Source organism: Oculina patagonica, chromosome 4 (assembly GCF_052425735.1).
Source record: "Oculina patagonica isolate OP01 chromosome 4, crgOcupat, whole genome shotgun sequence".
Taxonomy (NCBI): Eukaryota; Metazoa; Cnidaria; class Anthozoa; order Scleractinia; family Oculinidae; genus Oculina; species Oculina patagonica.
In genome coordinates, this window is record NC_135761.1 from 56452797 (window position 1) to 56469391 (window position 16595).

The following is a 16595-nucleotide window of genomic DNA, read 5'->3' on the forward strand; positions in this document are numbered from 1 at the left end:
ATTTTAATTTTCAATACAACCACCCTTCGGCTAAAAAAACTACATCGAGCCTCCTTAATTACGGCCGCATCGGGGAAAACGCAGATGTCAAAACAATACAAGTCAAACAAAGTTAATAGCAGATTGCCTTACTTGCAAGTAGTGCACTTTTTTACAAAAAAAAACTGTTTATTCACCAATTTACGGGAACGAAAATGGCAGAGAACTTTACAAGAACAGAAATAATTCTCTGGACGATAGCTTTTTCAGTGGAAAGCTTGGCAATTATTGTGGGAAATACTGTCACCATCGCCGTATTCTACAAACAAAAATCAACGCTAAAACGAACCCGCTATCTTTTGATAAACCTCTCCGTTGCTGATCTGATGGTTGGTGTTGGTGTCATTGAGGATACCGCGTGTCTATCTCTTAAGAACGAAGCATGCAAGATATCCCAAGAGACAAACTTAGCTGATGCAACTTTTGGTATAGCATCGTTGTCGTTTTTAGTTCTTATTGCTTTAGAAAGGCTTCACGCCATCGTTTGTCCTTTACGACACCGAACGACGAAAACATCAACTTACTTCTATTTCATTGCAGCAAGCTGGGCTGTTTCAACAATACTTATCATAACAACATATCCCATTTTCGATCACTTTAAGGTTAAAATTTTATTTCAATCTGTAGTTTCATCAACGTTTACAGCGACTTGCTTGATTATTATTTGTGTTGCATACCTAACAATATTAATTTATTCCAAGAAAGAAGATCCAAGATTAGCTGTAAATTGCCGGCAACACAGCAAGAAGCTTGCTAAAACTCTTTTCATTGTCACATTATTGTCGGTGATAACCTGGCTTCCGCATGGAATAACTAATATTCTACGTTTCATCACAGATAAAGAGGAAGGGAACGTGTATATGGTCGGACATTTTTTTCGGTTGGCAAACTCTTTGGTAAACCCAATAGTTTACTGTTATCGAATGCCAGAGTTCAGAAAGACACTGAGGAAACTTTTTGTTCAGTGGAAAAGAAACAATCGAGAAACACAAGCTCAACTGTCTCAGCTAGAGCTGACTAGCTGGAATCAAGATCCTCCCGTGTTACTGTCTTTTTCACATTTAAATGCATGAAGCTCAGTCGCCAGATTATAGACTCGATTAATCCTCAAACACCTTTCTTCTCTGCAACTTTCCTCCAAAACCGAATACTGCTTATCACTATTTAAGAAAATGAGATGTTTTAATGAAAAACAGTCAAATTAATTCGCGCAATATCGTATGCATGCGACCAAACTGCACACTTCAGTTGCATTCAGTCTTTCAGTTCATTTTCAGTCTTATCAAAATAAAATACTATGGGAATCAAGGTAAAGCAACACAGCGGTTATTGACTTGTTAAAGGTAAGCGGTTATTGACTCATATGCTTTTTCTGACAAGTTTTTCCTTGAGTACTGTTCACTTTAGCGAATTTAATTTTTTGGCGGTAAGCTCTCAAGCAAACAGATCATCCTTCACTCTTGCCGTAGCTAAACGATCGACTCAACATTGGAAGCGCGCGTAACGGCCGAGGCCGATCGGCCAAGGGCGGCATTTTCCAGAACTCAGTTGGTCACAGTTTTTCACCATATGGACCTCCCATCCGTCAAATACAATTTATACCATAACCGAGAAAGACCATGAAAGTGACGTCAGATTACGCCACGCACACGCGCGGGCTAGAAATGTTAATTCATCTAAAAAAGCAAATTTCATCTTGTTTTGTTTGAATCATGCCGAGTACGCATTTGTTTTCGGAATTCAGGATTGGATTTTACCAGGCTTTTTAATTTTTTGTCTTACTGAGAAGAACAGTTTAGACTAGTTGGAACGAAGGAACTAGAAAAAAAAACGCAGAGACAAACATATGAGAAGGAACACAGTAAACAGGTCGGCTTTTACCGGACTGGAAAAATATTAAAAACATGGATATCGTTCCATTTAACATTAACTTTTCAAATGCTATTTGAAAGGAATTAAAACTGCATCAAACTGGTCGCGATGAAAGACTTTAATATTGAGGCAGAAACACGCAGTCCCGTACGCGCTGATTTTATTTTATTTTATTTCTTGAGTGCTTTCGCCAAGTCTTATCGGCAAAAACGAAAAAATACGGATAATGAATTCATAACTTCTAAAGCAGTGTTTGTGGCCTCATTAATTTTAAACTTGCAAAGTTCGTGCAGTCCTTAGCGAGAATGACCGCCACAATAGACCATGCAACGAAAGACTTGAGTTTAGAGGTCGCGGAGTCGTCACAAGCCCGCAGCCGAAGAAAATCGTGATGGAAGTAAAGAAAATACCCACCGGGCCCCGGGCTCATAAGGGACCCCAGTATAAAACAAGTCAGAAAAAAGTATATTGTGTTGCTTGAGTACTCAGTCGAGTTCAGTAGCGTGTCCATCGGACGAACCATAAGGGAGACAGAAAACGTACACTAAAAATTGAGGCCCGAGGCAGTCGCACAAAAGAGCCCGGCCCCGCGGCCGAACATTGACAGGACGAAAAATACAATTTAGTAAAGATAAAAAAATGAATTCTCAACTCAGGAATACCAAGAGAAGCAGGACCCTGTAAAAAATTAATGACCGTCCCGCCGAGTAACGGTATCTGCAGTGAGACACCTGCGACATGAAGCGCGTAACTGAAAAAGGAGAACAAAGGTGTTTGCTCTTCTGATTCACACATTAGTTTTCCTCGACCGCGCCTGTTTCAGTGCGGAAGGGAACGAGGAAGTGTCGGCCGCGAGATGAAGCACTCCGCCACCCGAGTTCTCGCCAAGCATCACCGCGACAGGTACGAAAAATACATGTATAACTGAAGGAGGGTACGCGCCCCAGACAAAATAAAAGTCTGGAGGCCACCTCACGCTTGGCACCCTAGCCAACAAAGCAGAAATGTGTTCCCGCGAACCAACACAACTACCGAAGTGCGCTTTTACGTCATAATGCAAATGGTCTATTTGCTAGATTTCCACGTCAAAGAACTTTAAAATCGTTGAGTACATCTTGTACCGTGACAGTTTGCCATTTTTCCTTTCCTTTCTTATGAATTTAAAGCTTTAAGAAAACTTTAAAACGTTTTTTCGCGTCGATCCGTGAATTTTGTTTGTGGAGCTAAACCAGTGTTAGCTTGTGTTTTATTCCTTCAGCCGCTGTGATTGGTTTACCGCGTCATCCGATGAACTTGTTGAGAATAAGACATTTGATCACGAAAAATAAAATAGATTCCTATTTCTTTGACGAACGTTTTCTATAGCAGTTTCATAAAAGCAATAAACCGAACTTTCTAGAGCTTTACTGGCGTAATAAAACCACTTGTCATGTTGGGAAAACAATCGAAAAGCTTGTAAATCACGGGCCGTCAGGCGAGTGATTTACAAGCTTTTCTTGTGTTCTCCCAACATCCCGCGTGGCTTTATTACGCCAGTAAAGCCCTAGAAAGCGAGGTCTATTGCTTAAATAAACTTTGCAGTGAAACCACTCGCCTAACGGCTTGTGGTTCCACAACTTTGGTACCCCGGCCAGGACTTGAACCCGGACCAAGCCACTGTGCCTTCCATGATCAATGCATGTCACGATACACGGTAGTCCAAACAATCGCCCTGAAAGACGTCGTGTATATCCAGCTACCGGACATGACAAGGCAAACAAACGGACGTTTTGTCCTGCCTCCGACATCACTGATACGAAAACCCGCCCCGCATAGTTACTCGATAATAATGACGCACTTAAGGCAATTTAAATTGCTCATGTTCCTTTGCGAGGAATAAACTTTCAGTAGAGTTTCACTTGTTCAAACAAGCTTGTGTTACAGCAGCCCCCTACAGCTTTTGCCACCTGCGCATTTTTGTGACATACACATGGCTTAGCTGAAAATTAATTTCAATGAACACCCAATTTGCAAGAAACTTTATCTGACTAAAACTCCGCCTGACAGGACAACTTGGCCGGCTCGTAAACTCACGACTAATTACGGGCACTTCTGTCGGCTGCCAACATAAAGTAAGTTGAATGAAGAATTTTGAAAACTGGTGAAATACAACTAATTTAAGGGCATCACCTGATGTCAACAAAGTAATTACTCAAGAAACAAGTGTATGTATCTCCCAACAGCATTGAAACTTGTGTTCTACACATAACGTGCAATTTCTAAACCAAATCTTAACTAGTTTTTTTTTAGTTCTTGTTCTGGCAAAAGCATCTTTATTACGACCGAGATAAAGAAAGTAGATAACTTAATTAAGACAGAAGCAATGTTTACAAAGAAGCAGGCAAATGTCACTTTAAGATGAAAACAAAATTGACCCACAATCCAAAATGAAAATGGGCCCTTTGCTTTGCACTAAATATTCCTCATCTAGGCAAAATAAAGAACAGATTTTAATGCTGTTTGGATCAATTGCTTTATTCTTAGATTTTTAACACGGCCATTTTGTAAAACGAAGACAGCTGTGTTTGTAAACTTTACGGCAAATGGAAATAACGTCGATGTAAACTTCTCTTTAAAAATGTTTCTAGATTACTATTGGTGCGGACCTTGCATTAATTTCACCCACAAAATGCCTGGTAATTACCTTGTCATAACAAACTGACGCTTAATTACGGCCGCATCGGGGAAAGCGCAAATGTCAAAACAATACAAGTCAAACAAAGTTAATAGCAAATTGCCTCAACTTGCAAGTGGTGAAACCCGTATACCAATTTACGGGAACGACAATGGCAGAGAACTTTACAAGAACAGAAATAGTTCTCTGGACGATAAGTTTTTCAGTGGAAAGCTTGGCAATTATTGTGGGAAATGCTGTCACCATCGCCGTATTCTGGAAACAAAAATCAACGCTAAAACGAACCCGCTATCTCTTTGATAAACCTCTCCGTTGCTGATCTGATGGTTGGTGTTGGTGTCATTGAGGATACCGCGTGTCTATCTCTTAAGAACGAAGCATGCAAGATATCCCAAGAGACAAACTTAGCTGATGCAACTTTTGGTATAGCATCGTTGTCGTTTTTAGTTCTCATTGCTTTAGAAAGGCTTTACGCCATCGTTTGTCCTTTACGACACCGAACGACGAAAACATCAACTTACTTCTATCTCATTGCAGCAGCTGGGGTCACAACTTATCACACATATCCTTTCGATCACTTTAAGGTTAAAAGTTTATTTATTGTAGTTTCATCAACGTTCGCAGCTACTTGTTTGATAATTATTTGTGTAGCATACTTAACAATATTAGTTTATTCCAAAAAAGAAGATCCAAGATTAGCTGTAAATTGCCGGCAACACAGCAAGAAACTTGCTAAAACTCTTTTCATTGTCACATTGTTGTCGGTGATGACTTGGCTTCCGCATGGAATAACTAAAATTCTACGCTTCATCACAGGTAAAGAGGAAGGAAAGGTGTATATGGTCGGACAATTTTTTCGGTTGGCAAACTCTTTGGTAAACCCAATAGTTTACTGTTATCGAATGCCAGAGTTCAGAAAGACACTGAGGAAATGTTTTGTTCAGTGGAAAAGAAACAATCGAGAAACACAAGCTCAGCTATCCCAGCTAGAACTCACTAGCTGGAATCAAGATTCCCCAGTGTTACTGTCTTTTTCACGTTTAGATCCATGAAGCTCAGGAATCTCAACTCGCCATGAACGTGGATTTCACAGGAACCAGCTTTCAGAGCTTGCAGTTGTGCAATTTCCATTCCAAAGAACAAGTTACGTTATTATGTATTATATCATTTTTTTAAATTTCTTATTTACAAATACAGTATCTACAGATAAGCCTTAATGGCAATGCAAATTATGAAAACGTTACTTGTGGCCATTTTTCTGATCACTCAAACGAACCCTCTAACTAACATGAAAATGGTAACCATTGAGTAGCAGTGATAAGGATGAAAGCCATGACAGGCACATGTCCAGCAACAATAAAGCAAACTGTCCCATAAAAAAATAAAGTTTAAAGTTGGAGTTGGAACCTAGTAACACAAGCGGGTTTCGCTTATAAACTCCTTTTTTGTGACAATAACCGACTAAGAGTATTTCTACTCCGGATCTCCCCAAGATAGATGGGATGCTATTCCATCGCATGGTTACCACAAAATGGGTCCGTTCAATGGATGGTCATGGTGCATAGCACTGTGATAACTGACTATAGTCGGTGCGCCTTTTGAAGAGGCGGCTGTCAAAATATCGAAAAGCTTTCTTAATCTGTCTCAAAATCGTGGCCTGAACATATTGCTTAAAAAAAAAACATTAACTTATTGGCAAATTTAAAATTTTATATACAATTTACATACGATATTGTTTCAAACATGAACGATGAGTTCTCACTCAGGGGGTAGTAAACGGTATGACTGCCGATTTTTTTTTTCTATTTTATGACATTTCTTTGAAGGGAAAGCCGTGTCTTGGTTCGCATACACCTAACTCTACTTTTTTTAAATTATTATTTTTCCAATCTTCCGTATCATCTTGATAGTAGATTTCCAACCAGACTGTCAATTAAATAAAATAAAATACTATTAAATAAATGGAAATCCACAGAGTGGCTCTTTGTCCACTGTTCCAGATCAAAGTGTAATTTAGTGTAATTTGCTCGGAGCAAGGAAAAGAACCAACAACAAACTCAACCCACATATGACGCTAGGCCCGGGAATCAAGCCCTAGTCAAATTGGTGGGAGGCGTGGGTTTTCACCACTGTGCCAACCCTGCGCCACTTCAGAAAAAGGCCGAAACTCTGAATGGCTAAAATTGCAACTGACGAATTGCCAAACATTTAAAACGGAAATCATGTTTTTACCAAGCTCCTGACGTATGCTTAAAATGCCCAAATTTGCACAGAACCTGACAACAGGCAAATATTGACAAAACAAGTTATTACTGGTGAGGCTGTCATTTTCATCCCCGGCAACACCAAAGAAAATGAAGTTATATTGCATGTTCTTCCCTCCCTTTCGTTGTCGACAGTAGATACATGTTCTTCAGTCTCACTCTTTTACCTCAATTTCTGATACACTCCCCATCTCAGTTTCAATTGTGACTTGTCTTGGCCTTATCCGTCGCCTTGGTTCAATAGCCGACGAACATGTCATTTCTTGAATCCTTGCTTTCAAACTAACTTTGAACGAAGGCAGTCGCAGGCAGTAAATAACTGGATTGACCAATGATTGCAGTGCAATTACGAGCAGCATACATTTGAGGATTATGGCTGATGGTCGGTAGCAATGCTTGCACACGCGAGAAATGGACAACAAAAAAATCGGTATGCCCCACGTGACTATAAAAGCTCCTGCCACCAGTAACAGAGTGAAAGCTAAGGCTTTATCCCGTTTGGTAGAGGCAGCAAATTCGCGTCGTTGTGTGAGTCGTATTGATATCCAAATGCACACGTAACATGCAACTGTTGTAATAATTATTCCAGCGACAGCGATTGGTAATAAGAGGGAAGCAAATATGGATATCTTCAATTGAACAGCTGCTGTCGCAAGAGCCGATAGAATCCAAATAATCACAAGGGCTGTTTTATAAACCCTGTTGCTCATCACTTTGTGGCGTATAGGCCAAACGACTGCATGCATCCGTTCCACAGCGATTACACCAAGAGTAAAGAGGGAGGTTGTTTTTACAAACGTATGTAAAATTTGGAACACGTGGTAAGAAATGATTGTTGGTTTGAATAGAAAGATCATAGTTGCTGGAACTCCTGCAGCTCCATACAGGAGGTCAGCGATGGCAAGGTTGATAACCAGTACGTGCTTTCTATTTCTGAACGACGAGGTTTTGATGAAGGTGTACAACGTCAAAGAGTTTAAGACAACGACGATGGTCCCCGCTACGGCATAAACCGCACTCCAAGCTAACCAAGCAGTTGATTTTGATTCTATGGGGTTGAAAAACTGTGAATACTCCATCGGTAATGATTAAGGAAACTGTAGAGAGATGAAGAGGAAGGATACCTTCAGTTAAATCGACAAGCGGACCTTTTTAAAAACTAATACGGCTATCTGGTGATTGAAAATAAAATACTACTTTTAGCAACTTTCAGTAAATATCGAGCAATGAGTGAGAAGCATAAGTTGACTTATCGACTTGTTTTCCATTCTTGGCAAATGGATGATGATGATAATAATAATAATAATAATAATAATAATAATAATAATAATAATAATTATATATAATAATAATAATAATAATAATAATAATAATAATAATAATAATAATAATAATAATAAATTAAAATATTTATATAGCGCTATTTCTATCGCTGTCCAATAGAGCTTTATAACTTATTTACAATGTTAAAATTAAAAATCTAGATAAAAACATTACAATATGTGTGTAATAAAAGATAAAAGATCAATAAAAGAACTGAAAAGAACAAAACGACTAGCTAGTTCGCCTAAATTAAAGGTAAAAAAACTACTGTAAATTTTAAAAATACCTAACTAAAAAATAACTAACTAAAAGCTTTCCTAAAAAGATATGTCTTTACAAGGATTAATATAAGACAGAAATGAGCTAATTTATTCTGTCTCTCCAAAAGCTCGGTAATCAGTAATCGGAAGCGACAACAAAACTCTTTTTATGTTGACTGGAAGAAAATTTCAACGCTGCCTCGAATTTTACCAAACTAAAACAATTGAAAACTGAGCGAGAGATTTTCCCGATAACAGAAACTCTTATTCTGAATCATTTACTGTGACTAGTTATTAAAAGTAGACACTGTAATTCAGCATGTGGTATATCACAAAATTTCATTTCAATCCCCATTTAAAAACAAATTTAGCACTTGATCTAAATAAGTGGTGATTTGCTATATAACGTACTGATAAGACTTTTGCTTTTGAGAAAACTGAGAAGCAGAAACCTTGCAGGGATGATTTCTTTTGCCAGTGAGACATTAAATTTTAATGCAGGTATTAAAATGCAGATTTTTCTTACAGAAATCGTATAATATTGCAGTATTATCTCCCACTGATTGGCCAAAGTAAACATCCCTTTTAAACAGAAATTTTTCCTTCAAAATAAAACGTTCTCTCCCCGGGCGTTTCGATTTTGATATGTTTTCGAACATATGATGTTTGCAACCATTTCCTAAAAATTGATGAAATGACACATTTTAAGCTTGGTAGTGAAATGACAAAGATGTCAAGCAAAAAAAAGTACTATCTGTATTAAAGAATTATATCTACATCTTTTGATCTGTTTTTTTTTCAAGACAACTTATACAATTCAATTTCGCTTGCAATACTTAAATATTAAACAAGTAACGACAGGAGCTTCACCGCAAGCCCACCAGCTCAAGCAATAGAAAAAAAGAGGCCTGAAATTCAGGACTTTGACGGGATTACAAGATATTGTAAGAATAATACAGATTTTGGTCGTTGTAAGAAACTGAACAGTAAAAGCGGACTTGTCTTTAACTGGTTCTTTTAGATTGATTAATGATAAACAACCGTAAAAACAATGAACAAGAAAAGCTTCGATTCTCTCGGTAAACTACACCTAGCAAGTCATGAAAACTACCATGGTTGTTTAAATAAATATAAAAACTGCAGCCAAATGTAGAAAACATAAAAACGACTGTTGTAATAAAATTGATAACAATAGATGGTGACAACCTTGTTGACGTCCCATTATTTAACTTATTGCAATCTTGAAATGCAACTAAATGTCATTCAAGATCCAATGTATAAGTTTCTTAAACCTAAAATCCTACCTTAAGGGCAATAAAATTTTCAATTTTTTAATTTGAAATGTACGAATTTTTCATGGGAGTTTTTGTAATAAATACGTACCAAGTGGTCTGACGCAGTATCGGTGCTTTGTACACGACTCTGATTCATGGACGTCTATCTGAATTGGAGTGGCGCCGAATTGTTGACTGTTTACTGAAGTAACTAAACCTTGTATTCTAGCCTATTTTTTGACATACAGCGAAGGATCCCACGAAACGTGCCTAACCCTTCCTTCAAGCTAAAGTTAGTCAGTTAGATTTTCCTGAAGAATATTTTTATCAGCTGGTGGTTGCGTCGGTGCAGAGTAAGGTATTGGGATTAATTACTAATTGTTGAGATTCATGTCGGCGACAAACATCAACAAAAGAGTAATTAAAATTTTAGGCGGATTGTAATAATTACTTTAACGATCGATTCAAAAACAAGATTAATTCAAGAACGATTTTTAGCTTTTAAATCTTTATTTTTAATGTTAGTAATGCTTTAAACCCTCAAATCGATCTAAAATTTGCTGATAAAGACACTTAAAAATCCTTAATATGGAATACAGTTGAACTATATATTTACATTTAGCAACAAACAAAGCCATATGACTTCACATAAAGATTACACAACTGTAGCTGATTTCGATTCCGATAAATCATTTTTTGACATGTGATGTAATTTTTACTGACAAGCTGATTTTATTTTACTGGCATAATTCAAAACCTAAAATTAAAAGGCTAAAATTAAATCGTTTGGAGGATAAAAAAAACTCATAAACATTAAGGTGTTGTACCATCCTTTATTCTAAAACAGTCCAAAAAACCGTTTGATACATTTTGACAAGGTGCTGAAAAAATAACCCGATGAGCATCATCTTGATTAAAAATATATAATAGCATAATAACTGACTTTTAAAATTTTAATTTTGCAACTGCTATGGCCTATTTATATTTAGCATCTTTCCTTGCACGAACAAATAATGCTTTTTAGTAGGCTAAGACGTCGGTTTAATGAACGCATCACTCCTTTCGAATGAAAGTCGAGAGATTCACGTAGGAACTTGATTTATTAATTTTATTTTAATTATTTTATTTGGCGGCTTCAATTGTAATCAGGGTTTACTTGCAGTACATGGTATTAAACACTGAAGTACACCTGTATAAGGTATCTTTGCAAATGAAATATATATAGGGATTTCCTTTATTTTGGTAGATTACTTTACGTACATCAAGTGGAAGTTTAAAATTCTCATCCCCAAGTTTATTTTGATCCATAAGACAAATCTGTCAGTTTCTTGGTCTCGTCGCCCTTTTTGTGTCTTCCCAACAAACTTAAAGCCTGAAACAGGTTATCACCTAACAATATTGATTTTAAGCATGTCAATACCATGTCCGATTAGAGAGCGATTTAACAAACAAGTAGAGCTTATCTGTAAAGCGGATTACAAAGTTCACTGGTTAAACGTCAAATCTTGAGACACTGACCAATTCAATGCCACTTGATTTTTGTCCTTGTCGTGGACGTTGATGAACATGTCTTGAACCGAAGTCCGCCGAATATTTTAAATCTTGTAAATCTTGTACCCTCGCTTTCAAACTAAGTTTAAACGCAGGCAGTCTGAGGCAGTAAATAACTGGGTTGATCATTGACTGTACTGCAAATAGGAGCTGTACGCATCTGAAAACTGTAGTAGTTGCCTGGTAGCAATTTCGGCATATATTCAGTCGAGAGATAAAGATATAAAATATGGGAATGGCCCAGCAGACGAGAAAGGCCCCTGCCACCAACAACAGAGTTACTGCTAAAGCTTTCTCCTGTTTGGCAGCAGTACCGAGTTTACGGTGTTTCCTGCGTCGAAATGATATCCAAATAGAGACATAACAAGCCACTATTGTGAGAGTAGTTACAGTGATCACCACTGGTACTAAAAGGTTATATAATGAAGACAGCTTCGTTAATCCACTCTGAAAAAACACTGTTACTGTTGTCATGATGGCTGACAGAACCCAAATACCCACAAGGGCTATTTTGTAAGTCCTGTTGGTCACAACTAGGTGACGTAAAGGCCAAATAGTTGCGTGCATTCGTTCCACAGCAATTACACCAAGGGTAAAGAGAGATGCCGTTTTGGAAAACGCATTTATAGCTTGGTTCACGTAATTAAAAACAACTGTTGGTTTAAGCAGGTAGACCACCGAAAATGGCAATCCTAAAGCTCCAAACAAAAGATCTGCAACAGCAAGGTTGATAACCATCACGTGCCTTCGAGTTCTGAGCGGCTTGGTTCTGGTAAAGATGGACAACGTCAAAACGTTTATGACAATGGCCATAGTCCCCACCACAGCATAAATTGCACTCCAGGCAATTATTTCAGAACCTATGTGTTGATCTGAAGCATGGTAATCCTCCATTGATGTTTAAAAATTCTTTCTGTTTAGGAAAACAAGATATATACAGTGTAAGATAGGAAGATGAGGAAACAACCACTCATAAATACGCTCCAAAAAGGAACAATTCTGCAAACATTTTGTCTGTTTAGAATAACATGTATTCAAGCCATCGTAATCTGCATAATGAATTAATACTGTAGTATTTACAAGTAGCTGAAAAAGTAAACAAACGTCAGTGTTCACAAATCAATAATATTACCAAATATTCCTTTCGCGATACATCAAACAAAAAATATATCACCAATGCAAGTTCGAAATATTAATTTTCCTTTCATCGATTTTCTGCACATAGTTTGAAAATCAGCGCTTTATCGCTGATGGTATTAGAGGTGTTCTTTGCTGCTGATTTGTAAGTGATGCTTTAAGCGAACCGCAACGACTGGTTCTAGCAGGAAAATTGTACGATTTCTTTAATTTTTATGTTAATTTTTGTAGTTAATCTTTTTGTTAATGTTAAAGTCATGCATAACAGTAATCAAAATTTTGCCTCTTGATCTGCTGATTGGACGAAGTTAGGAAAACATATGATAATTTACATCCTTCATTAACTGCCTTCTTTTGTGGCCATTCAAATGTGATAAGACTGATCATAAATGTGTTATCCCCCCTGCGAGTCAATTAACTTATACAACACTGTATTTGCAAAATATCACATAATAATATATTTTTGATCCAGTAGTGGATCGCTGATTTTCAAAGAAACTTGTACTGGGCAGGCTTTTAGCAATACGAAGAAAGAATGGTGATTACGAAGTGATTTTGCTTTGAAATGAACTTAAAAAAACAGTTATATATATGTTATTTGCCGGCTGGGAGGTCCGTATAGTGAAAAACTGTGACCGAGGTCGAGGTCTTGAAAATGCTGCCCTAGGCCGCAGGCCGCGGGCAGCATTTTCAAGGCCGAGGTCACAGTTTTTCACTATACGGACCGACCCTAAGCCGGTAAATAACTTATTTATTTTTTTCCTACTTTAATGTGTTTGATTAAAAAACACCTAAAAAATCTACAAAGACTTTCTTGCCAAATGTGTTTGTATTTATATACGCGCGCATCCAATGTTGAGTCGATCGCCATAAGCTACGGCAAGAGTAAATAATGATCTGTTTGCTATAAGAGCTTACTGCCAAACAAAATAAATTCACTAAAACGAACAGTACTCAAGGAAAATTTCATCTGAAAAAAAAAAAGAAAAAAAGCATCTGAAATAATAGAAAAGCACAATGTAGAACAGAGCAATCAGCGAGTTGCGAAACACTTTTAACTCCATTTCGGCTTGTGAGTTCTTTAGTTAATTAAACTTACTTTTCGGACTGGAAAGCACTTAGCTATTTACATTTGTATTTAACGAGTCAAAAACCTCTGTGTTGATTCCCACAGTATTCTGTTTTGACAAAAAGTTTGCGAAAGTGAAACTGAATGAAGCTGAAATGTGTAGTTTGGTCGCCTGCACAGTGACGGCACAATATTGCGAGAATTAATTTGACTGTTTTTTAATAAAGCATCTCATTTTCTTGAATGGCGATAAGCAGTATTCGGTTTTGGAGAAAAGTAGCAGAGAAGCAAGGTGTTTGAAAGGATAAATCGAGTCTGTAAACCGGCGACTTGCAGTTAACCGCAATTAATGGCGTGAAAATCAGTGCGAATGCACAAACAACGATCGGCAAACCACGGCCATAAAACTATAACTTCATTTTGTCACTAAAGAGAATAAATACTCGCCTTTTGGAGAACTTCAAGGCCTTTAATTCCACTGCTAATTTTCCCTTTCAAATTTACAATGGTTGGTGAGCAACTACATCGATTTAAATCATTTTGGAAAGCAAAACTGTCATGGGTTCGTTCGTCTCGCCGCGAAATGAAACTCACGAAAGCGTTACCGTGGCCCGTGGGCAGAGATAGGAGAATCTTGCCCGCGCTAATAACCAATCAGATTGCAGGATTCGTTACCGTGCCCTCTTGGAAAAAAATAAAAATCCATTATGTAACCATTATTTTAAGTAGACAGCGACAAACTTCGACTTTAAATCTCACAGAAAAGTAGCCACACAAGTTTCCTTCTTTGAGCCAAGAGAACCAGATACACCATACAATATAGCTTTATAAAAGCTTGGGACTTCCAACATGTTTTTATCGACAGCAGCTGTTTTTGTTTGTTAATGTGCGTTTTTTATTTATGCCTAACACGACATGTAATTCACCAAGTGGTGAACGTTATGTGATATTTTCAACCGAAAATAGTATATATATGATATTGTGTTTCCAAAGGGCCTTGCTAACACCAGGCTTAACTTGCGATATTTTTAAGAAAATTTTTGAAAAAAACTACAACAATTTCAAAACATCTGTCACCTTTCCTTATATTTTTGAATATGTTTCTAATTTTAAAGATTTGTGACAATACTTGTTGCTTATACACTAGAATAACGTGCAACCAAAATTATAATATCGGTTACATCAGGCAGAAAAAAGTTACAAAGGAAAAGAGAGCCAGACAGATAACATGGTTTTGTTGTTGATTTTCACTAGGCTTCCAATTGATATGATTGATTCTTTTTGGCGGCTGAGTCCGGATGGTAAAAGACTCGGGTTGCATGTTTACCATTTATTCGGAAAAACCGGATGGTTCAAAGTTTGGGTAATGGAAAGCAAAACTGCGTCTCGCCAAAATACACCATGGCTCGACCATACTCGCCTGTTATGCCGCCGAAGCGTACAAAAAATTAAACGTGCGATTAGGTATAAACACCAGTCAATTAACGTTCTCAACACTACATTTGCAAATTAGGTTATCGCAGTTGCTTGTACTGAATAAACCTTACATAAACAAGTGGGGGGAGGCGGGGAGCGGGGGGTGGGGAGGGGGAGGGAGGAGAGGGGGGGGGGGGGGGGGGGGGGGGCGGGGGGGGCGGGGGGGGGGGGGGGGGGGGGGGGGGGGGGGGGGGGGGGGGGGGGGGGTAAACCCTCACTAAAGTAAACCCAACAAAACAAAACCTTAAACAAACACTTAAGATGGTTTCCGCTCAACATTCGAGCAATACAGGCAAAAATAAAGTTACCAAAAAGACCTCTTAGCATGGTAACAGTAAAGTACAGCTAACAAAAACCTGCCAAAAATTTAGCACTCAAGCTGACCCCGCGAGAGAAAAATAGATTTGAAATTGTCAATGTTTCAGTTAAAACGGACGTTTCGCGCCAGTTCAAAACAAAATGGCGCGCGTTATAAACATTTTTACGAGGTTTGACTTTACTTTTCTGGAGAATGCCTTAGAATTTTATTACGGGGTCACTAAGACAAATGAATTTCGATAAGATCTTTTAAACAGTATACAAAATGTTGCTGTACTATGAGTAGATTTTTGGTACTTAATTTTCGCACTCGTTGCTCGAACTTTCAGCGGAATCCGTCTTAAATAAACCTAACAACAAAAAAGAACCCTTTATGTAACGTTTGTCTTTTGTAAACGGCGACAAGCTTCAATTCGAAATCTAAGCCCAAAACGACATTAAGGTTGTGTTATAACAGTTTTCTTCGTTGCCCCAACCAAAACAGATAGTTATCATCTCACAACCATGCATGTTCAAATGATTTATCTCAAAAAGAAGAGAAATTATAGTATGATCGGCAGCGACGGTTTTTGATTGCACACAACCTGGCTAATTGAACGCAGTTTCTTGAAAATATCAAGTTGATTTTTATCTTGTTCCTTTTCCTCGGTGATTTGCTATATAGCGTACTGATTAGACTTTTGCTTCCGAAATAACTGAGAAGCAGAAACCTTGCAGGGATGATTTATTTTGCCTGCGAGATATTAAATTTTAATGCCGGTATTAAAATGCAAATTTTGTTTACAGAAATCGTATTATATTGCAATATTATCTCCCACTGATTGGCCAAAGTAAACATCCTTTTTAAACAGAAATTTTTCCATCAAAATAAAACGTTCTCTCCCTGGGCGTTTCGATTTTGATATGTTTTCGAACATATGATGTTTGCAACCATTTCCTAAAAATTGATGAAATGACACATTTTAATCTCGGTAGTGGAATGGCAAAGTTGCCAAGCAAAAAAGTACTATCTGTATTAAATAATTATATCTAAATCTTTTGATCTGTTTTTTTCAAGACAACTTATACAATTCAATTTCGCTTGACAATACTTAAATATTAAACAAGCAATGACAGGAGCTTCACCGTAAGCCCACCAGCTTAAGCAATAGAAAAAAAAGAGGCCTGAAATTCAGGACTTTGACGGGATTACAAGATATTGTAAGAATAATACAGATTTTGATCATTGTTAGAAACTGAACAGTAAAAGCGGACTTGTTCAACTTATCCTTTTAGGTTAATAAAAAAAAAACAACGGCAAAAACAATTAACAGGAATAGCTTTGATTCTCTCTGTAAA

General features: G+C 37.5%; 3 protein-coding genes and 1 pseudogene across 4 annotated transcripts; 2 read left to right on the forward strand and 2 right to left on the reverse strand.

The window, feature by feature from the left end:
• The first annotated feature begins 194 nt into the window (after window positions 1–194).
• On the forward strand, window positions 195–1113 carry LOC144648876 (adenosine receptor A3-like). Its single transcript, XM_078508322.1, has one exon. The coding sequence runs from the start codon at window positions 195–197 to the stop codon at window positions 1110–1112; it is 918 nt and encodes a 305-aa protein (XP_078364448.1). The 3' UTR covers window position 1113.
• A 3623-nt stretch (window positions 1114–4736) lies between these two features.
• Window positions 4737–5783, forward strand: LOC144648877 (adenosine receptor A3-like; annotated as a pseudogene).
• Window positions 5784–6617: 834 nt separating this feature from the next.
• LOC144648878 (uncharacterized) lies at window positions 6618–15931 on the reverse strand. Of its 2 annotated transcripts, none has more exons than XM_078508324.1 (2): window positions 15842–15931; window positions 6618–7946 (listed from the first exon to the last, which is right to left on the reverse strand). In XM_078508324.1, the coding sequence occupies exon 2, from the start codon at window positions 7926–7928 to the stop codon at window positions 7005–7007; it is 924 nt and encodes a 307-aa protein (XP_078364450.1). In that variant the 5' UTR covers window positions 7929–7946; window positions 15842–15931; the 3' UTR covers window positions 6618–7004. The 2 variants fall into 2 exon arrangements, with proteins under 2 accessions (XP_078364450.1, XP_078364449.1); XM_078508323.1 differs by lacking the exon at window positions 15842–15931 and adding an exon at window positions 9816–10001.
• LOC144648608 (alpha-1A adrenergic receptor-like) lies at window positions 11198–12151 on the reverse strand. Its single transcript, XM_078508119.1, has one exon. The coding sequence runs from the start codon at window positions 12149–12151 to the stop codon at window positions 11198–11200; it is 954 nt and encodes a 317-aa protein (XP_078364245.1).
• Window positions 15932–16595: the final 664 nt, after the last annotated feature.